Raw genomic sequence first — 20,748 nt, forward strand, 5'->3', positions numbered from 1 at the left:
CCAGCGACTGCTTAGATTTCCTTTGTTTTCACCTCAGGTCCTTTCCGGCCCCAGGGCCCCGCGCCACAGCTAGTCGTCCTGCCTGTTTACGCTGCTCCCGGCCACGGGGGTTCCGAGGACTCCCCTCCCCCACCTTTGATGGCCAGGACGGTTTTCAGGACCAGCCCGGTATTTTGCAGGATGCCCCACCCCAGAATCCAGTGTCCTTCTCCTGGTTAAGGAGAAGGACACATCGTATCAAGGATACTGTTGATGTTGACCTTGAACACCTGGCTGAAGTGGTGTCTGTCCAGTCCCAACTGAGTTTATGCTGGAGACATGAGGTGTAGGGCAGAGACAGCCTCTGCCTGTCCCTGTGGCCGCCCCTTCGGGTCACCGTCGAGAAGGGCAGCCACAAGCAGCAGGCTGAGGCAAAACGACAAGCACCTGGCACCTGACCGTGACTTCCTCTGTCCCCCAACCACCCCATGGGGTGGGGACGTGGGCGGAATCATTATCCCCGCGTTACAGAAGGGGGAGCTGAGCTGGCGCAGCCCCACGGCCAGGAGCGCACCCTCGCTCGGCTCCGCTCGGAGCTGCAGCTGCCCCAGAGGGAAGGTGCAGAAGCCCTGGTGACTGCGGCCTTCTCTCCCACGGTGACAGCAGGGACGAGGGACAGGCAGTGCTTTCCCTGAGGGCCTGAGGGCCCAAACCAGAGCCCCAGCAAGAGGCCAGCTTGCTCCTTCTCGTCCGAGTGGGACATACCCACACGCCTGGAGGTTAAGACAACCAAGAAAAAAACAAAACAAAACCAAAAAACAAGGGGGCCAAGGTGTCCAAAGCCTGGAAAAAAGGGCTAAAAAAAGGGGAGCCGAGGTTGACTTTTTTTTTCTCTTCCTTAAATGTGTAGTTGCCTCTCACACACTGTCTGGGGACCTGGCCTGCAAACCAGGCATGTGCCCTGACTGGGAATTGAACCGGTGACCCTTTGGTTTGCAGGTTGGCACTCAATCCACTGAGCCATACCAGTCAGGGCTTTTTAAAAAGATTTTATTTCCAGAGAGGGAGAGAAACATCAATGTGTGGTTGCCTCTCAGTCCCCCCAACTGGGGACCTGGCCTGCAACCCAGGCGTGTGCCAACTGGGAATCGAACTCGTGACCCTTTGGTTTGCAAGCTGGTGCTTAATCCACTGAGCCACACTAGCCAGAGCCAGGTTGACTTTCTTGAAAACATGAGAACAGATCCTTCTGGCCCTATATATGCCAGTTATTTAAGCAGTCCCTTACTAATGGATGGGCATTCCCATCTGTAACTATCACATGCAGCTACAAAAACATATGTATCTAACTTTTTACAACCTAAAACTTCTCTATTCCCTGAAATTCTAACTGCTGAGTCGTAAGGCAGCAGTTTCAATTGATACACTCTACCAAACGCTGATAGTTGTATACTCCTGCTATTACTGAACCAAACCCAGACCCAATTCTGTGTCTCCTGGAGCAAGAATTCAGTTCGGGGACGCCGGTAATGAGAGTAAGATGTATTCAGCCCGACAGAGGGAGGAACTCGGGATCAGAACCCGAGTCACTCCCTCTAGTGAGTGCTCAGGCTTTCTGCTGGGGTCAGAGGGTGGGACAGGCTCCTGTGTCTTGGTGTTCCCGTGACTACAGCACACTGAGGAAAGGTCATCATTTCCTCCCTGCAGGAGCGCCCAGCCTTGTTGCTCTCCTTCTTTAAGCCCCTGAATAAGCTCAACGCAAGATGGCTGTTTATCTTGTGTTTCTTAGGGGTCTTAGGCTTGTAGCCAGCTTCTAGGTCCCCCCCTCCCCCACAGGGACCCGCGGTTATCTCACACCTGCCACAAGTGTCCAGGGAACTTCCCAGACCACGGGGATTTCAGCTGTGTGTTCTCTGGTCCGGGAGGAGAGGTGGGACCCGTCTGCTCTCAAGCGTCCTCGAGGAGGGGAAATGAGGTCTTGCGATTTCTGTGTGAGCAGCGTCCCCTTCCCCCCGCCCGGGATCTCCCTAGCTCCCCACTATCGTGTCACTCACACTTCTAACAGCAGAGATGGCCTGTTTTCTCCCCCCACCAGTGCTGGGTGTTACCTTTGTATCACTTTTGTCCAAAGGCAAGGAAAAGCCGTCTTCTGTTCCCCTGGAGGCCTTTCATTACGAGAAGGCTGAGCGTCATTTCTGGCTTACTGGCCACTGGGATTTCTTTTCATATTTTTACAGTTTGTGTCATCTGCCCAATTTCTTGTCATCTTTCTTGTTTTCTAAGAACTCTTTATATATTATGGGTGTTAGTTCTTCACTAAACGTACTGCCAGTATTCGTACGTCTTTTCCTCCACACGGAAGTCTTTCCTGCTCGGTCGAGTCGAGTCTCCTCTCTTGCGGCTTCCGAGTTCCGTGTCACGGGCAGCGGAGCTCCCCCTCCTTCCCGCACGGTCATCCGTGCCGGCTCAGGAACAACCCTCATCCGCACCCGCCCGCCGCCCCACCGCTGTCCAGCCTTTCGAGGCAGAGCTCGGCCCCTCGCTGTCCCACTGCCAGCCTGGACCAGGGAGCTGCTGGGTGCCGGGCCCCAGCCCCAAGCTCTTCTCCAGCTCTGCTCCCACCCGGGGGGCTGCGGCCCGGATGGCATCCTGGATGCTGTGTAGGTCCCACCGGGTCCGCAGGAGGGCGTCGTCCAGGGTGAAGAAGCCGTCGCGCGTGCGCCGCACTTGGGTGCAGACAGCAGTGGTCTTCAGCTCCAGGCCGATTTCGTGCACCAGCTTCCGCAGGTGCTTCTGCGTCTCGTGCATGCACTGCACCTCTGCCCGGGACACACAGCGACAGACACGGTGGTCAGGAGCACAGCCTCTGGCGTCTGCTCGCCCGGATCCACACCCCCGGCACCTCCAGACTGGGAAATAACCTTAGCACGTCACCTCAGTTCTCCAGGGCTTTGCTATTCAGAGTGGAGCCTAAAGGCCACCTGGGAGATGCTGTGGGAAGCCTGCTAGACCCACAGCCCCTCAGGCCCTCCCCAGACCCGCTGAGTCCGAATCTGCCGTGTACGAAGACCCCCAGTGATGTGTGGTGGGTTAAGGTCAAAGCACTGCTCTGACTTGGTTTGCTCATCTGTAAAATGGGTGGTCGTGAGAAGTCTAAGGGGTAGTTTATACTGCAAGGTCCTTAGCATGGGGAGAGTCTTGGTCAGGGCCCAAGAAATGGAGTCTGACCATGTGACCAGTGGAGAAGGGGGCAGTGGGAGGAGGCGGGGGTGGGGAGTGTGAGGATGCCGTCCGATGCCCACATCTCCGTGACGGACTGCTGGCTCTGGAAGGGAGCTGCTACACGGAACCTTTGCTTTTTAAGTTCTGGCTTCAGAGGCTGACCTGGCAGGAGCGAGGGCAGCATTTGTTCTGAGTGTCTGTGATCGGTCAAGTCCAGCCCAGGGCTGGGAAGGAAGCTGGACCTGCCGCCTCGGCCAGCGGAGATCAGGGTGGCCTGCACTGGCCTTTGCAAGGGTGTTCTGCCATGACCCCCCAGCCCCAGGAGTCCCATCTCCTTGTTCCAGCTCCCCGGGGCAACTTACCTAGGAGGAATTCTGGAGGCGCAAAGTGGAGGCACCGGATGCCGGCTATCAGCATTGGGGACTTGTTCATGGGCCGGATCAAGCCTTTCACGGCCATCTCATAGGCCTCCTGGGTCTGCAGGTCAAGGTTGGAGTGCCTGGGGATCAGAAGGCGGGCAGCTGAGCTGACTGCCCGCCCCGGCCCTGCCCACTCCCGAGAGATGCCTTCCCTGAAGCTCTCCATCCGCCCTCGACCTCCCCTGCCCTCCCAGGAGCCTTTGCAGCAGCCTTTCCTCCGTCCCTTCCGGTCTGTCCACGCAGCCTGCCTCCTCTACACGCTCTCCCTGGCGTCCACAGCCGCGCATGCGCTGGCTGCTCCCGCCCCGGCTGTGCCGTCATGTTTTCCTCCCCACACCCACCCCGGGAGGGCAGCAGGCGTTCCACTCCCCTCCGTTTCCCCGCGGGCTGGCCCGAGACCTGACACGGAGGCCTTTCTGTGCGCTGTAGAGGGAATGCATGGCTCCAGCCTGATTTCGGACTCTGAAAAGACCCGCGGAATCTGCCCCAGGTGGGCGGAGCCGATGGTAGCCCGTAGGCACCTCTCGCTGTTTTGCTGTTTTCCTGCACCTCCTGGAGGGCCCGCCCCACTTACATCACCAGGGCCTTCTGATGGGAGCCTTGGATCAGGGCCAGGATGCGTTCCAGCTTCTCCCTGGTGACGTGGTCTGGAAGTCAGAGGATGTTGAGTGCATAGGTGCCTGAGGAGGCCAGACGACAGCAACGAACAAGCCCCTCCCCGGACCAGCCCATCCTTGGGATCTGAAGGGATTCCTGGAGCATCCTCTGGTCCCTGGGGTCCCACTTGGGGGTTGAAAGGCCTCTGAGAATCTTAAGGAAGTTCAGGCCCCTCTTTTCAGAATGGTTCTCGTGAACTCAGCACTTTAAGGACCTTTTCAATGGGCTCACAGACTCCAGGGTAAAAACATTTTCATCTGAAAACGAAGCTCAAAGATATAATGTGACTTTTGCGTAGTATTCCGAGCCAGGCCTCCCGAGCCCCAGTCTAGGGTTTTTTGTGCCAGGAGCCCCGAGAGGGCGGGTGCCATCTGTCCAAATGCAGAAACAGGTGGCAAAGTGGGAGCAGCTCTGCCTGCCGGTGCCACCGTGTGACTGCGGGGCAGGTGGCCGCAAGGCCGGGGGACACTCACACACTCTGCCGGCAGGCCGATCCTGCGGTCCGGCTGGGGCAGGTGCCAACTTGGGGCCCCAAAGGTTAGGGAGCAGGTGTGGGGGCCGGAGCCTCACCAGCCTGGACAGACCCACGCCTCCCATCCCTTCTGCCTGGCTTCATTCATGCTGTCGCCTCACTGGGATGCACCTGCCACTGCCTCCTCCCCTCAGTTAGTGCCAGCTCAAATGCCGCCTCCTCCAGGAAGGCCCTCCTGCAGCACGCTGCTTGCTCCTCCTGCTTCTGCCACTCTGCACCTGGGTCTCTTTCCCACCGTTTAGCTTTCTCTGGTTTTTACCCTATTTTTTAATTATGTAATTGGTACGTGAATGTTCTTTAAGAAATTCAGATCAACACCAACAAGTATCTCCCCTTCTCCAGATTCTGCCCCCGCCCCCCCCAGAAGTGCCAACTTGGTAGGTGTCTTCACACGTGTTCTGGATGCTGGCACACCCCTAGGCACACCCCTACACACACAAAGACCCAGTGTGGCCTCGCAAGTGTTCTTCATGTTCTCCAGAAGATGGAGAGGAGTGTCTCTCTCCTGGCGAGAGTCTGAGTTCACTGAGACAGGGGACCCCCTCTGATTTACCAAATGTCTTCCCAGCGCCTGGGACATGACTGACACTCAAAAACACGGGCCGAATAAATGCAGTGAATGGCATGGGAAGCGTTAGCGCACGGGGAGAGGAGTGAAGAGCGGGCCACCCAGCCATTCTGTCACCCATCTGCCACCCGCCCACTCAGCCCCCATCCACCCATTCATTCGCCCACCTTACCCCCACCTACTCCCGGTCCCTCCCCATCTACCACATACGCCCCTGCCCCTCTCTGACGAGCCCCTCCCACGCCCCAGGCCCTCAGATCCGTGTGTGCGATCACAGGCGAGAAATCACAGAGTGTCTGCTCTCAGGGTGGGGCTGGTCGGGAGGCAGATGCTAGGTGACCACTAAGGGCTGGCCGACTACTGTTCTGAAGAGCCCATCCAGCTAAGTCTAGGGGCTCGAGAAGCTTCCCTGGGAGGTGACATTTAAGCCACGTGAGGCGGCACGGGGGAGCACGGAGCGCTCCTGGGAGACAGAACGATGTGTCCAAAGCCCCCCGTTCGCCAGCCCAGGCTCCATGTGTCTAAGAGTAACTGTGTGTGGGGGGGAGGGGTCGATGGAAAACAAACTTGGGGGCAGCCACCGCCGCACCTCCCACCGCCCTGGGCTCCCACCGGCTCTCACCGTACGTCGTCTTCTCCACCAGCCGCCCGTCCTCCGAGAAGTCGTCTGTGGCTTTGCCCAGGAGGCCTCGGACTGTGTAATCCTGCGAGGACGGGGACGGAAGACCCAGCTGTGTCCCTGCTCCAGGCCTCGGTGCTGAGGGAGGAGGTGCCAGACTGATGCTAGGGTGGGGGCGGCCCTCAGGTCTCGCCTCAGGGAGCTCAGCCCCCGCCCGGCTGCCCCCCATACCTTGGTGAGGTGAGCGTTGTACATGTCGGTGAGAAGGCTGCGCCCACGTCCCACGCCGAGCACTGAAAGGCACGCACGCTCATCTCACGCCCGGCTCCCCACCTCCCGTTTCCCTGGGACCCCCAACTCCCACACCTGCCACCAGAATATCCCCCGCTCCAATGCTGCTGCAGCCAGCAAGGGGGCAAGGAACGCTTCTACAGGGAGAGCAAGTGAGGTCCTCTGGGTGAATATGAAAATGCTGGTTTCCGGGCCCCACCCAAATGCACTGACTCTGACTCGGGGTGGTGGGGGGCCACGGATGCTTCTCGAGCTCCCCAGGGACTTCTGATGCATTCAAAAGCAAGAGACCACTGGCCCGGTCACACAGACCGGTACTTAACTTGGGGGTGGCTCTAAACATGTCCCTCGGCCTCCTTGGGGCCCTGGCTCCCCGTCAGTGAACTGGGGATTAAAACAGCGTCTGATCCCTATAGTGTCGTGAAGACCGAGGCAATGCGCAGGAGCAGTCAGCACAAAGGGGGGGCCCCGCAAACAGGGGCATTGTGGCCGCTCCCTGCCTTCCCCTGGCTCTGTTGTCCCTCGGGCTGCAGGAGAGAATGGCCCTCCATTCACTCCCAGAGAGGGAGCGGACATGAGGTCACGTCTGCCCGCCAGAGCTCCAGGAAGCGAGACAAGGGGACTGGGACTGTGGAGTTTGGAGGATGTGGACACCGCCTGACCCTGGCGCACAGATGGCGCATGACTCAGGGCTTTGTGTGTCCAGCTCCAGTGACACCCAGACCTTGCCTAGGGGGGGCCACAGTCACATGCTTTGCTGCCCCGCGCAAGCAAGGACCGTTTCCCCTCTCCAGCCCGGGGGTATTCACTACCCTTGTGACACAGGACAAGTCAACTAAGCTTGTGGAAACATTTCTCCCATAAAATCACACAGTATCTACTGAGTAAGGTTACCATGGTGAATACATGTGCACAAATGGCTTCGTATCACATGTATCACAATGGCACAATGGCACACGGAAGGATCAGTTGACAAAGGTGGGGAACCGTGACTTCCACCAGCTGGTCAGACTCGGGGTGGGGACCAAGGGGGCGCAGTGGTGGAACATGGCTGACAAGCTGGACGTGACTGGGCTCCCAGTGTCTCCCCAATCCTCCCCCAATCCTGCATCACCGCACCCCCAGGCTCGCCACAGCACCTACCAAGCACCCCAGAGGCCTGGACATCCAGCCGGTGTCCCACGCCAACCTTCAGGCTGGTGAAAGCCGGTCCACGTACTAGAAAGAAGCAAACGAAGTCCCTTTCCTCAGCACGTGGGCTGTGCGGTGACCTCATTCCTAGAATGGAGCCTCATGCATGGAGACCAGACCAGGACTAGGTTGGACTTTCAGGCTTCCCCTCCATGGAATCTGGGCCCTAGAACCATTTTTTCAGTTCTCAGAGAGAGGGCAACCTCTCAGAGAGGTTGGACCCAGAGAGAGGGCAACCTAAGATGCCTGGGTACTCGACTGCTCACCATTCCAGAGAGGGCAACCTAAGATGCCTGGGTACTCGACTGCTCACCATTCCCTCAGTGGACTGGGCATGACCATGGGAATCAACAATGGGAGTCAAGATTGCAGGGTTCCCCACTCAGCACCTGCGGGCGAGTCCTGGCCACGCCCCCAGCGAGGAAATAGGAGGCTGAGAGCTCCCGGGCAGGGCCTGCGTGAGTCTGTTCACAGCGCTGCCCCCAGAACCCAGAACTCACTCCCTGCTCAGAAAATAACTACTGAGAAAATGCCCTCCAAACAGACACATTAAAATATGTGTAGTTTTTTGTGTGTATAAATTTTGTTTATCGAAAAAGCTGCTCAAAAAATGGAGTGAATGCTGCAACACACCAGAAACATCCACGCCTCTGTAGTTCAGGAGGGATCTCGGGAGAGGGACCGGGGTGGCAGAAGAGCCGACCGCACCTAGGCTGCGTTACTGTACGTCAACACACAGCCTCAGTTTCCCCCTCTGTGAAATGAGAATCGGATTCACTTCACAGGACTGTGGCGCAGGTTCAATGGGATGGTGTTTGGAAAAAGCTTCATACGGTCTCTAGTACAAAGTAGACCCTTAATACGTCATACTCATTATCATTACACTGTAGAGTCACTGAATGTCACTGTTTAAGGCGTTTAGAGGTTTCTGGTCAAGCCCCTTGGTCCTCCCATAGCCTCCCGACTCTTACCTCCTTAAGACTTCTGCCTTAAGGGTCTCAATTCCTGCCCGGAGTCCCAGAATAGTAGAGGGATCAGCAAATTACACAGTCCACAGGCAAAATCCTGTTTTTATAATGGCCCACGAGCTGAATTTTTCCATTTTCCAATGGTTCAAAAAAAAAGTTCAAGTAAATACTAGTTTGTGATATATAGCAATTATATGAAATTCAAAAAAATTATTCAAATCTCAGTGTCCGTAAGTGAACTTTTACTGAAATACACCTAGGCTTGTTGCTCTTACATACTGCTTACAGCTGCTTTGCACTACAAAGGCAGAACTGAGGCCCTGGCTGGCGTAGCTCAGTGGATTGAGCATGGGCTGCAAACCAAAGTGTCGCAAAGTGTCGATTCCCAGTCAGGGCACATGCCTGGGTTGCAGGCCATGGCCCCCAGCAACCACACACTGATATTTCTCTCTCTCTCTCTCTTTCTCCCTCCCTTCCCTTTCTAAAAATAAATAAATAAAATCTTTTTAAAAAAGGCAGAACTGAGCCTGCAAAGCCTAAAGTATTTACTCCCTGAGAAATTTGCACAGTCCTTGTCAAATACTTCATCTCCACCGTGTGGCCCTTCAAAGGTCTGGGACAGGAGTCTGAGCACTGACGGAGACGCTGACTCTGGGCAGAGTGTTCCTGGGAAGGGACACCATCAGTGTGCCTTACCCAGCGGATGGTTGGCGAGGGCGGGCACACTGGTGGCTGTGAGGGTCAGCTCCTTCTCTCCGCTGCCTTCTGCAGGGCCCAGCAGGAAGCGAACACGCTGTTCAGGGGCAGGCGGCTTCCCGGCATTGAGACCTAAGCACACAGGGTAAAGGACAGCTTGTCAAGTCTGTACGATCACCCGGGGCGGGGGGGCGGGGGCAGGGAAGTATGGAGATGCAGGAGACAGAAGAGGACCCGCGGTGCGGGGAACAGAATAGCAAGTAGTTAAGAAAAAAACTTGAGTTCAAATTCGGACTCTATTCCTTATTAAATGCTTATGACAACAATTAGTCTATTTACCCATTTGAACACAAAGGAAAGTGAAGAGTCATAGAGTACAGGATACATGATTAGGGAAACGCTGTACCCAGGCGACTGGGTCACAAGACTTTATTTTGCACGGGGATCACAGGCGGAAATGGACTCCCAAGAGCACGGGAGCGCGCTCGTGGGTCGGGCTACGGGCACTCACCCTTCAGAAGCTGCATCTCGACGGCATCCCGCAGGTGCTTCCAGTGCAGCCCCGGGGGCTTGTAGGCCGCAAAGAGCCCGTGCAACCGCGCCAAGCCGGCGGACCCCATGTCCGAAGCCGGCGATCCAGGCTGGCGGCCCAGCCTGGCGCACGGAAGTGCCGTACAGTCCCTCACCCAAACAGAGTCCTTCCCGTGAGCGCCGTCCTGTGCCGCAGCCGGAAATGGTTCTCCTCTTATTATCCTCGGGGGAACGGTGCGGGGACAAAGGAAATACGGTCCGGCGCTGAACCCCAATGCTGGCGGGGCTTATTTGGAGACCCTTTCTGGGGGTGAAATGAAATGGGGAGAGTTTTACATCGGTAGGGTAGGTGGCAGACCTTCTCGTACGTAGCGATAGGGCCCTGTTCTGCCCGTGCTACGATTTCCCTCCCCGCCCCCATCGGCTCCAAAAGGCCCGACTCAGAGCAATAGGGATCGAAGTCATTTGATTTGACCTCTCCGGCGTTCCGTCGCCAGGGAAGTTGGAGTCGTCCGCCGTGCCCCGCGCGTCCTCCCGCGGCCGTAGGGACGCGCCTGCTGTCATGGCGACGATGCTGCGGGGGCCCGTGCGACCCCTGCGACCCCTCCCCGTGCTCCAGGGTCTCCCTGGGCCTGCTGCAGGCAAGTGCCGGAGACGGGAAGGAGTCCGGCGCCCCGACCCTCGTACACACGTTTTTGACCGCGGCCTTTTTCTTGCCCGGCAGATGTGCCTTTCCGAGCCGCGAGCCATGGCACCGGCTTGCTCTACCCCGAGCACATCCCCACCTCCCCGCTGCAGAAGGCGCTGTTGGCCGCCGGCTCTGCCGGAATGGCCCTCTACAACCCGTATCGCCACGGTAAGGCTGCCCGCGCCCCGCGCTCCCGTGGAGACCCTTGCCTTGGAAGTCTGGGCAGGTCCCGACCTCTGTCTGGGCTTCCGTTTCCTGTGGGTAACTGGAGAACAGTCTAGGTCAGCGCACCCAAACCTCGCTGGACCTCATAATCACCCGGAACATTTACAGGAATGCAGATGCCCGGGTCCCATCCTAAACTCAGTCTCTACGTGTCAGGTGTGGAGGAGGGCAGGTGGAAGGGGCCTGGAATCTGAGCTTCTGCCTTTTGAAACTACTTCGCGGGGTATTCTGTCATCCAGCTACCATGAGAACCTGTGGACTAAATAGATGACTAATCAGCACGCACTGAGTGATAACGTCCCTCTAGAAATTATACTTAATAAGGTCAGGGACCATGATGACCGTGTTGATCCTCGGTACCAGCAGAATTTTGGATAGTGCTTTGCCGGTAATAAGTGCTCAATAAATGTTTGGCGGGTGTATGTATGACCAGAACATCCTAGGGTTGGACGATGCCTTTCTCATCCCTCCCAGGCTTCTTAAGTTTGAGGAATACTGTTACTCCTATGAATGCAAACAATAATGCTAACTGATCACTGAGCACGTTCTGGCGGCTCACTGTGCTAAGTGTTTTATATTCATTCATAATTTTTTTTACTTCTCACATTAATTCTGTTAGAAAGGTGTTATCATCACCTCATAAACTAGGACACCAAAGGTTGGAAACGTGAAGCAGTTTGCACAAGGTCACCTAGACAGGGACGGCACCTGGGCTCCAACCCAGAACTCGGGTAACAGAGGTTGTACCTGTCAATGGGGACATCATGTGGTGCTGTGATAATGGATGGGAAAGTGATCTGAAACTTCTTGAGAGCACAGTGCTCACCAGAGCCACCCCACCCCAGTAGATTAATGACGTTAATATTATAACTGTAGGTATATTGAGCCCAAACTGTGTGCAGAGTGATTGCTAAGTGTTTAACGTGAATTCTCATAACTAAGAGGTGGATCTCATCCCTGTCTTAGCATTTGAAACTGAAGACTCAGACCAGGGCAAGTAACTGACTGAAGAGCACAGCCTACCTTTGTCCCAATGTCTTTCCTTTCAGACATGGTCGCAGTTCTAGGGGAGACCACAGGGTGCCGTGCCCTGAAGGTCCTCAGGGACCAGATGAAGAGGGACCCAGAGGGCGCCCAGATCCTGCAGTAGGTCCCAGCTTTGTCTGGGGGGTGGGAGTACTCTGTGGGGACCCTGCTTTCTCTGGAGTCACATCGTGTCAGTCCTGTTCCTCTAGGGGTGGCCGCCCAGGCCGGGCACTGTCCGGCTCCAGGGATGCCATTCATGTAGACACTATGATGACCCCATAGGTGGTGCTGTGTGGAGGCCTCAGCCCAGTTCCGGCCACGGGGCTCTGTACCTTCCCTGAGCACCCGTACCCGTGCTGGCTGCACCCCCACCCCCTTCTGCAGTGCCCTTTGTGAGTACCCCGATCACACCTGAGGCCTGCCCGCCCAGACTGCGCCCTGGTGGGCAGGAGCCACGACCTCAGCTTGCGGTGGTCTCCTCCGCCCGGACACATGGCCCCGTTGCTGCTCTGCCCTGTCACCTGCCGCAACCTTGTTCTCACCGAACCTCTCGCCTACCTTTGCTGGACCCTCCCAGCGCCTGAGTCCTGCCTCGTGCCTTGCAGGGAGCGTCCCCGGATCTCGCTGTCCACCCTGGACCTGGGCAAGCTGCAGAGCCTGCCCGAGGGCTCCCTCGGCCGCGAGTACCTTCGTTTCCTGGATGTGAATGTGAGTTCCCAAGTTCTGTGCCTGTGGCCATCGCTGGAAGCTCAGATGAGGGGCATGGGAGCGATGTCCCCGGGAAGGCAGAGCCCTGAGCTGCCACCGTGGGCAGGAGTGTTTTTTGGTCTCTTGTGCCGGGGCCTTGTCCTTTTCTGTGGGGCAGGTAGGTGGGATGATAACGCTGCTCCAGGGGACAACTCTGGCCGGCACTCACTAACTTCTTGCTGCATCCCAGATGCCAGGCTCATGCGCCACCTTGCTGAATCTTCCCAGTAACCCTGTCGCGGCGTCTTACCATTATCCCCTTTAATAGATGGAAGTGAGGCCCAGAGGAGTAGAGCCCCCCTCGCCGACTCCACACAGCCAGTGTTCATGGCAGCGGTGTGCAAACAGGTCGTGCTGTTAACTGCTGGCAGCCTGTGCCAGACGCCATGCTTGCCCTGGAGCGTGACAGACTGTGGCACTGTCTGGCTCCAGGGGGAGGGGAGGGTCCCAGTGACTGAGGAACTGGTTTCTTTGTTTAGCGTCTGGCATGTCGTCCATTGTTCCAGGTCCTAGGGACATAATGGTGAACCACACAAGGCCCCTGCCCTCAGGAAGCTAATATTGTGGCTGGGGAGGTAGCTGACGCTGTAAAAGGAGGAAACTGCCATATAAAAACTCAGACAAATATTTACTGAGCAATTAAAACTCACCAGCCACTGTTCACGGCAGCTACAAGGCAGGGAGCGAAACCAGGCCTGCCCGTGAGCTCCCGTTGTAGATGACCGTGCTGCGAGTACAGCAGGCCCCATGAGAGAGGACCAGGGCGATGGTGGTGGGCGTGGTGGCCCCCCCCCCCCAGGAGACTCAGAGGAGGAGGAGGAGCCAGCCCTGAGGGGAGATGGGAGGGGCATGCTGAGCAGAGTGACTGGCGAGAGTGCAAGGCCCTGAGTGTCTAAGGAGAGAGAAACTGACCCAAGTGGCAGCAGAGGAGAGAGGCGGGGAGGCAGCCTGTGGCCTGCGGGGTCAGCGGGCAGGGCCGGCCAGCCGTGGGCGGCAGTCTGTATTTTGCAACAGGAGCGGTAGAAAGCTGCTGAGGATTCCAAGCAGGAGAGTGGCACCTGATTCATGAAAGGACCTTAGGATACAGCCAGATACCTTCCTCGTCCCCTTCCCTACCTGCCAACACAGACACATCCCAGCGAAGGACCCCCAAAGTGGCGTCCCGCCCAGCTGCGGAGCCCGCAGGCTGGAGGAGGCGAAGGAGTGGGCGAAGGTTTCTTTGGCCCTGGGTTTCGCACCCTCGGCGCTGCTGACTGTTTGGGCCGAATACTTCTCTGCTGTGGGGAGGGCCGTCCTGTGCCTGGCCGGATGTGTAGCAGCATCCCGGCCTCTGCCCACCAGTAACACCCCCACTTCAGTTGTAACACCCACAGATGTCCCCAGCTAAGATCCACTGCCCCGGAAGGTTGCTGTCCCTGACAAAATAACCTGCCCCCACACATTCCTGCCCCACTCCACACCACCTTCCTCCGGTTTCGCCAGCACGCACATTCTTTCATCAGTGGGAAACCTGCCAGGGTGACCTGCCCCAGGTGTCACCTCGGGAGGGACAGCCTTCCTCCGAAGTTCGCCTGGAGCCTCTTGTCCTGTGACCGTGGAGGGCCACCCCGGGCACTTTGCTGGTCACAGCCCGAGTTGGGGCACCTGCCTCAGAGGTTGTGACACTGCCAGAGGTTGGACACCAGCAGCCCACAGGAGGCGGAACACCTGTGTACCCGCAGAGATTTAGACCAAGGTTCACCGTGAGGCCACCCTCCCCGAGGGGGACATTGGTAGGGAACATGTCCATCCTCATGGCTCCGAGATTACAGGCATGATGCCCTCGCTGGTGTGGCTCAGTAGGCTGAGCGCCGGCCTGTGAACCAAAAGGTTGCTGGTTTGATTCCCAATCAGGGCACATTCCTGGGTTGCGAGAGAGGCAACTATACACTGATGTTCCTCTCCCTCTCTTTCTCCCTTTCTCCCTCCCTTCCCCTCTCTCTAAAAATAAATAAACAAAATCTTTTTAAAAAGGATTACAGGCATGAGCTTTGGAGTTAAGAGTAGCTTGAGTTGAGTAAGAAAGAGAGAGAGAGAGAAGCTCTGGTTCAAATCCCGCCCCCTCCTCAGTGTGATGGCCCTGCGCGAGTCATTTGACCTCTCTGAGGCTCAGACTCCTTATCTGCAGGGAAGGGACCTGATGTTTATCTTCCCGGCACTGACAGGCCTTATCAATAATGGATGTTAAAGCTGTTGGCTTTGGAACCCAGCAAACTGTCTCAAATTCCAGCTCAGCCATTTGATTAGCTGCGTCACCCTGGGCAAGTTACTTGATCTCTCTGAGCCTCGTTTTCCCTATCTGTGTCTGAGGCTCATTACAGTACCTGCCCCCTGGATGGTCAGGAGGATGGAGTATACTTTATGTAAAGGGCATCTTCCAGTGCAGGCACGTAGTAGGGACTAGCTGCTCTTACTATGCTCACCTACCGCCTCACACAGCGAGTACAACCCTGCAGAAGACATTAGGACCTCGGACCCACTGAGGCCACAGACAGACCATGACACTGAGCCGGCAGCCCCAAAGCAGGGAAGACGTCACACCTCTCAGCCCCTGGACAGACGGAGGCCGGGCTTTGGGAACAGGAGCACTGGACCGCTCCCAGTCTGTCCGCTGCAGCTGCTGAGGACTCACAGAGGCTGTGGGTGGGTGAAATGGCAGGCAGCATTCCCACCTGGGGTCAGAAAAGTACCTGGGACTGGCCTTTTCCCCAGGCATCCAACGGATGCTTGTCACACAGACCCCGAGGGTAAAACAGCGAAACAGCCCGCCCCCGTCCCATGCAGCTGGCAGGCCGCTGCAGCCCTGTTCGTGGAAGATGAACGCAAGCCACGTAGGACACGTAAAATCCGCTCCTAGCTACTTCAGTAAAGCAGGAAGAAACAAGTGGAATTCATTTTAATAATGTTTAATATAGTGTATCTAAAATATCGTTTCAACATGGTAGTCAATGTTTTTTTAGTTATCGAGAGTTGACATTTTTCTCATGCTAAGTCCTTGAAATCCAGTATTTTTCATGCATGGCGCATCTCAGTTGGAACTTGTCGCATTTCAAGGCGCAGTGACCACGTGTGGCGAGTGGTGCTGCACCGGACAGCCCGGGTCTGGGGGAGGGACATCAACAAGCACGTGCATTAAACGTCATGACACACGTGCGTTCAGTGCCACGGGCAGGCGCGGGCTGCTCCGGTGGCCGGAACGTGGGCCTGATCTGTCTGAAGGTCACGGGCGGTCTCCCGTGGAGGGTGTGCTTAAGCCAGGTCATAGAGGATGAGCAGGAAGGTGAGGGTGGTGGGAGAGAGCACCTGGGACCTTCCCAAGGCACCCTAGGGTCCTTAGCTCATTCCTTGGTTCTTTTTACCCAGTTTCTAATTGTGTTAAAAAAAAAAACACCATAAAATTTCTCATTAGTTTCTAAATGGACAGTTCAGAAGTATTGAGTATCCTCTTACTGTTGCGAAGGCAACCTCCAGAGCTTTTTCACTTGCAAGAGGGAAACTCTGTCCCCGTGAAACCACTTCCACTCCCCCCTCCCCTCGGGCTCCTTCACTGTGGAGTCCCACAGGCGCAGCAGACACTGTGTGTGAGTCGGCACAGGTGGCGGGAGGGCCATCGGTGCCACCGCGTTCCCTGCCCAAGGACCACCCCCCCCCCCCCCCCCCGTCAGCAGGTGCGGGCAGAAGCAGAGTCCCTGGAGAGTCTGGGGGTCCCTGGAGAGTCGGGGGGTGGAGCTTGGTGGGGGTGGTTGACAGAGTCAAGGAGCAGCTGGCAGTTGGGCCTCGGGAACTGTGCGGTGGGGTATAGGGGAGGCGCATGGTTGTCAGAGGGTCTCCCCAGATACCCGAGCGCCCACTCGGTTCGTGGACGATGAGGAGCTAGCCTACGTGAACCAGCGGTACCGGGAGGTGCACGACATGCTCCACACGCTGCTGGGGATGCCCACCAACATCTTAGGTGAGTGCCACCTTGCCAGCCACGGGGGGGCGCGGGGGAGAGGGAGCGTCAACGGGCCTGTCCCTCGGGGTCTGTGTCCAGGGCCAGGGCAGGGCTCACTACCCCGGCCCTGCACCGGTCAGCTGGCTCGGTGCCTTACTTTCTGCTTTACCCAAATGTGGCGGCAGCGTCCGTGCCATCCCCGCGAGCCTGCCTCTCGCGCACCCAAGCATCGGGGCACCCTCTTCCGACACCCTCAGAAACCCCCTGCGGCCTGTAGGAGCCAGCCTGGCTGGCCAGTCCTCTGCATCCTGACCCCGGGCTTCCTTTTCAGCCCTCCCTCCGACTCTTGGACCCTCTCCTCCGCTCCGAGCCAAGTGCCCCAGGGCACAGCACAGAGCAGACTGGGCGTGGCCGACCCTGGTAGAGCAGAGACGCCTTAGCCGGAAGCAGGCGCCTCACTGCTCCACGCCATGAGCGCCGCTGGCTTCTCTTCCTGGCCCCTGCTCACCTCCCACCCCACCCCCCGCCCTGCCCCCCAGGGGAGATCGTGGTGAAGTGGTTCGAAGCTGTCCAGACCGGCCTGCCCATGTGCATCCTGGGTGCGCTCTTCGGACCAGTCCGCCTCCGAGCCCGGTAAGCTCTCAGGTGGCGGGGGCCTGGGGGTCAAGGGAGACCTCACAGGGGCCGGGGCCCCAGGACACGGAAGAGCAGGCAGCCTTCCCCAGCAGCCCCCGTGGGCCCCCAGCAGGCCAGGGTGGAAAGAGTCGGGCGGGGAGGTGAAGCTGGCCTGGCGCGGGGTTTCCTGGGCAACGGAGGCGGCCTGGACGTTTCCTGGGACCCCGGGGTCTCTCGGGCCAGGCCCCAGTGCCGGGTCAGAACGCTGCAGTCGCGGCTGGGGGGGCGATCTAGCATTCATTTCTGGCGTTAGGTGGATGCGGGGCTTTGGGTGTGGGGATCTGACCGCACTGAGCTTCTGCTTCCTCTCTCAGAAACCGGTGACAGTAACTAGCTTTCTCTTGGGTCTGTGTGAAGATTCCCTGGGGAAAACGTGCGTCGCTGCAGTGTGCGGCACGCCGGCCCCCAGCACCTTCTGTGTCCTCTGTGTCCACCCCTCCCCCCCTGCAGGCACCTGCCAGCGCTGGTCTCGGAGCTGATCCCATGGGCAGTTCAGAGCGGGCGCCGGGCCCCGTGCGTCCTCAACCTGTACTACGAGCGGCGCTGGGCGCAGCCCCTGACGGCCCTGCGGGAGGAGCTGGGCATCACGAGCCCCCCGGGGCACATCAAGGGCCCGGCCTAGGCCCTGGGCTGCCGAGCCAGGAGGGCCTGGCCCGGCTCCCCACCCACCTCCCCGGGGGCAGAGGGCTCCTGGCCACACCTTTGTCCCTTGTCTGTGAACGCTGACCCTTGGACGTCATTTATCAGAATTTGTCATACCCACCGCTGAGTGGCGGCGAGGGCGCGTCCGGGAGGGAGCTGGCAGTGCAGGGGGCGCGCGGGGCGCCTGGAGCCGCCCAGAGAGAACTGCACATGCGCAGGAGCCAGCCCTCCCGGCTCGTGAGGGGTGTCCCTGGTCCACGCCTGTGTCCTAGACCCCCTGCCAGCCAGGGCGGGCTGGGTGTCCTCCGGGGGAGGGCTGTACCCGATTCCAGAGGCCGAGAGGAGGCGGGGCAGAGGAGCCTCCGCGGACTGTCCGAATGAAGGCTCCCATCGGGCCACGTGCCTGCTCCCCCCGCCTCTGCCCGGTGCCGGCTCACTGGCGGCCTCAGCCCGCAGCCCGAGAGGACACGCCCCCTCCAGCCCGCCCTCCAGTTGCCCGCCCCATGTCTGGTCTGAAGTTGGGCAAAAGCGTTCACAGTCCCCACTCTGCCGCTTTCCAGCCGCGGGGCTTAGGGCAGGGCCCCTCCGCTCTGCCCGTTTCATCGGTGAGAGGGGAAGGGTCCACCTCCTACGGTTATTGTGGCGGCTCCATGGGGTGATGCCGAGGAGGAAGGGTTTACCCAAGAGGCAGGAGCGATTGCGTCTCTGTGTTCTCAGCTGGGAGAGGCAGCTGCCAGCCGGCAGGTCACTGTGGAGCAGCAGCCGGGCCTTTTTCTTGGGTCAGAGACAAGGAGTGGGGCAGACGAGGAAGGGTTGTGGAAGAGTGGGCGGCCCTGCCTTTAGACTTAGTGTCAGATGCACGGCCAGAATGGCAGATCCTGCGATTTTGGGTGGATAAGGCCACAAAAGCCCAGAGGTGGGCAGGGAGTTCCCTGGAGTAACTAGAACACAGGTTGCAAGGCCGCCTGCTTGTTTTTCCGGAGCCTCGGTTTCCTGTGGATGATGACAGTCACAGGGTGTTTGGAGCTGCACTGGTGCCAGGCAGTGCCAAGCCCTTAGGTGCATCACCGCACTGACACCAGCTATCGAGGGAGGGGGTGCTACTGCATGTCACTAACGAGACCACAGGCGCAGGGCTGGGCCTCGGCCCAGGGCCTCAGCCTTCCTCGTGCCTACCCCGTGCCTACCCCATCCCCGTCCAGGGCGGCTCCCCGTGGCAGAGGGAGGGTGTGGGAGGCTCACCTCGGAACCGGGCCCTCCGAAAGGGCAGCAGCCTTTTCCTGGGCTCCCTGAATTTTTGCAGAAAGAGGAGGGGGTCGGTATGCGGTCCTTAAACCTCATCGATCTTTGCAGCATGGGCCACCTTTCCAGAGCTGCCCGTTGTTTCCGTGGCACCCCAGGGTCCCAGGCACCCCTGTCCCCAGGTCAGCAAAAGTCAACGGTGCCAAGGTCAGGGGAGAAAGGTCAGACTCAGATAGCCTCTGCTCAGCCTGGTAGCCCACCTGCTCCAGCCACTTGGTGCCCGCGTAAGCCTGGGTCTCTGCAGCGCTCAAGAGGTGGGCGCTGGGCGTCAGGATGAGCTGGGGCGGAGTCCTGTGTCCAGAGCATAGGGTGGCCTTTTTGTCACCCGCTGGAGAAAAACTGTGCTGGCAATAGGTGCTCCTTACCGAGTTCCTACACAGCCCGAGAGGCCCTGTCAGCCTCTGCCTGGAAACTTCATTCATTTCAATAAACCGTGTGGGCCTTTTTCCTGTCGTTGTCCGCTGGTCATTACAGGGCTCGTTGTCCACATTTGTGCTCACATGTCCCCCCGGGAGGGGCCTTCCCTGACCGCGCCACCCTCCGAGAGGGACTGAGCAGCCCCCTCACGCCATCACAGCACCTTGTTCTCTTGCCCGCCACTCTGAAATTATTTATTTACAAGACTGCTCTGCTCCCAGGCCGGCAGGGACCTTGTTCTTTCCCTTCGCTGCGGGGCTCGCCGCTGTGTCGTGGAAGGGGTGTGTGGCGAGCCCCGCGCCAGGCTTCCCGCACTCCAGGTCTTACGCAGTCCCCACAGCAACGCAGCCTCACTTGAGGGTCTCAGGTTCGGGGCGTGTCCTAGGGTCACACAGCTGCGGCGTCCAGGGATGCACCGGTTTGGAGCCCTCCCAGTACCAGGGGCACCTCCCTTTCTGCCCAATGAAAGCCCGAGTAGCTGATTCTGGAGCAGTGTTCGGGGGCACAGGCTCCAGAGGCAGGTAGACCTGGCCCGCCGCTGGCCAGCGCTGACCCTGGCGGTCCTCACGGCACCCCCTGGGGCCTGTGTCCTGCTCCGTGGACCAGAGAGTGCGTGCCCATCTCACAGCAGGGCCGTGTGCCCGAGCACTGCTGTGGCACGCAGTGAGCACTGAGGACGTGGGAGCTGTCGTTTGCCACGAAGGCCCCTTGAGGCCTCCGACGTCGCCATGTACACGATAAGCCAGAGGTATGTGCTTTGCACACGCCCAGAGTGGGAGGATTCACACAGCTCAGAGGTCACCAATGCCAAACACTACTGCATAGCTATGGGGTAAGCACCTACTGTGTGCCAGGGGCCAGACCACTTCAGTCCCCAGGGGGTTCAATTCAGGCGAGTCCAAACGTCAGTCTCAGAGAAGTCTGGAGGTTTAAGGCTGATGTGGGCTCCCTAGTGCAGGGCACATGGGGGCCATGTCGGGGGAGGAACCCACTGTGAGGTCAGCCTAAGCACAGCCCGTCCCACCAGCGGCAGCACCCAGCCCCTGGCCTTCCTAAGGACCTCCGGTGCCTCTTTGCTGCACCGGGGTCAGCTCGGCCTGACGCACCCAGTCCCTCCCACGGCACCCCACCACGTGGCCTTCCCCTGCCCGTGGATTCTGACGCACAAGCCCCCTAGCCTTCAGTCATTTCACAAACATCTTCCAAGTATTTGCTGATTGCTGGGGCTTCTCAGTGATCCAGACAGCTGCATCCCCGCCCTCCCGGAGCTGAGCAGCTTCACGGCAGCTGAGGCCTTGCCGGTGCCAGCCCTGTGTTGACAGTGTGACGTGCATCTCCTCACTGGCTCAACAACAGCCAGCCCCAGGAGGTAGGTATCTC

The 20,748-nt window shown here is 58.5% G+C and overlaps 2 protein-coding genes across 3 annotated transcripts; one reads left to right on the forward strand and one right to left on the reverse strand.

Annotated features, from left to right (window-relative positions):
* Nucleotides 1-1,065: 1,065 nt before the first annotated feature.
* On the reverse strand, nt 1,066-9,890 carry TRUB2 (TruB pseudouridine synthase family member 2). The gene is given in 9 exon segments (XM_045845947.1): nt 1,066-2,491; nt 2,494-2,798; nt 3,564-3,700; nt 4,195-4,267; nt 6,000-6,081; nt 6,228-6,289; nt 7,431-7,505; nt 9,143-9,274; nt 9,654-9,890. Coding segments are annotated over 9 exon segments (1,008 nt in total). The 5' UTR covers nt 9,763-9,890; the 3' UTR covers nt 1,066-2,458.
* Nucleotides 9,891-10,096: 206 nt separating this feature from the next.
* Nucleotides 10,097-19,400, forward strand: COQ4 (coenzyme Q4). 2 transcript variants are annotated; one of them, XM_045845949.1, is made up of 7 exons: nt 10,097-10,314; nt 10,398-10,529; nt 11,636-11,732; nt 12,218-12,320; nt 16,221-16,350; nt 16,872-16,965; nt 17,458-19,400. In XM_045845949.1, exons 1-7 carry the CDS (start codon nt 10,236-10,238, stop codon nt 17,627-17,629), a joined length of 807 nt encoding a protein of 268 aa, XP_045701905.1. In that variant the 5' UTR covers nt 10,097-10,235; the 3' UTR covers nt 17,630-19,400. The 2 variants fall into 2 exon arrangements, with proteins under 2 accessions (XP_045701905.1, XP_045701906.1); XM_045845950.1 differs by lacking the exons at nt 16,872-16,965; nt 17,458-19,400 and adding an exon at nt 16,664-16,861.
* Nucleotides 19,401-20,748: the final 1,348 nt, after the last annotated feature.

The sequence above is a fragment of the Phyllostomus hastatus genome, unplaced genomic scaffold, assembly GCF_019186645.2.
Source record: "Phyllostomus hastatus isolate PE091 unplaced genomic scaffold, TTU_PhHast_1.1 phas_contig_495, whole genome shotgun sequence".
Classification (NCBI taxonomy): domain Eukaryota; kingdom Metazoa; phylum Chordata; class Mammalia; order Chiroptera; family Phyllostomidae; genus Phyllostomus; species Phyllostomus hastatus.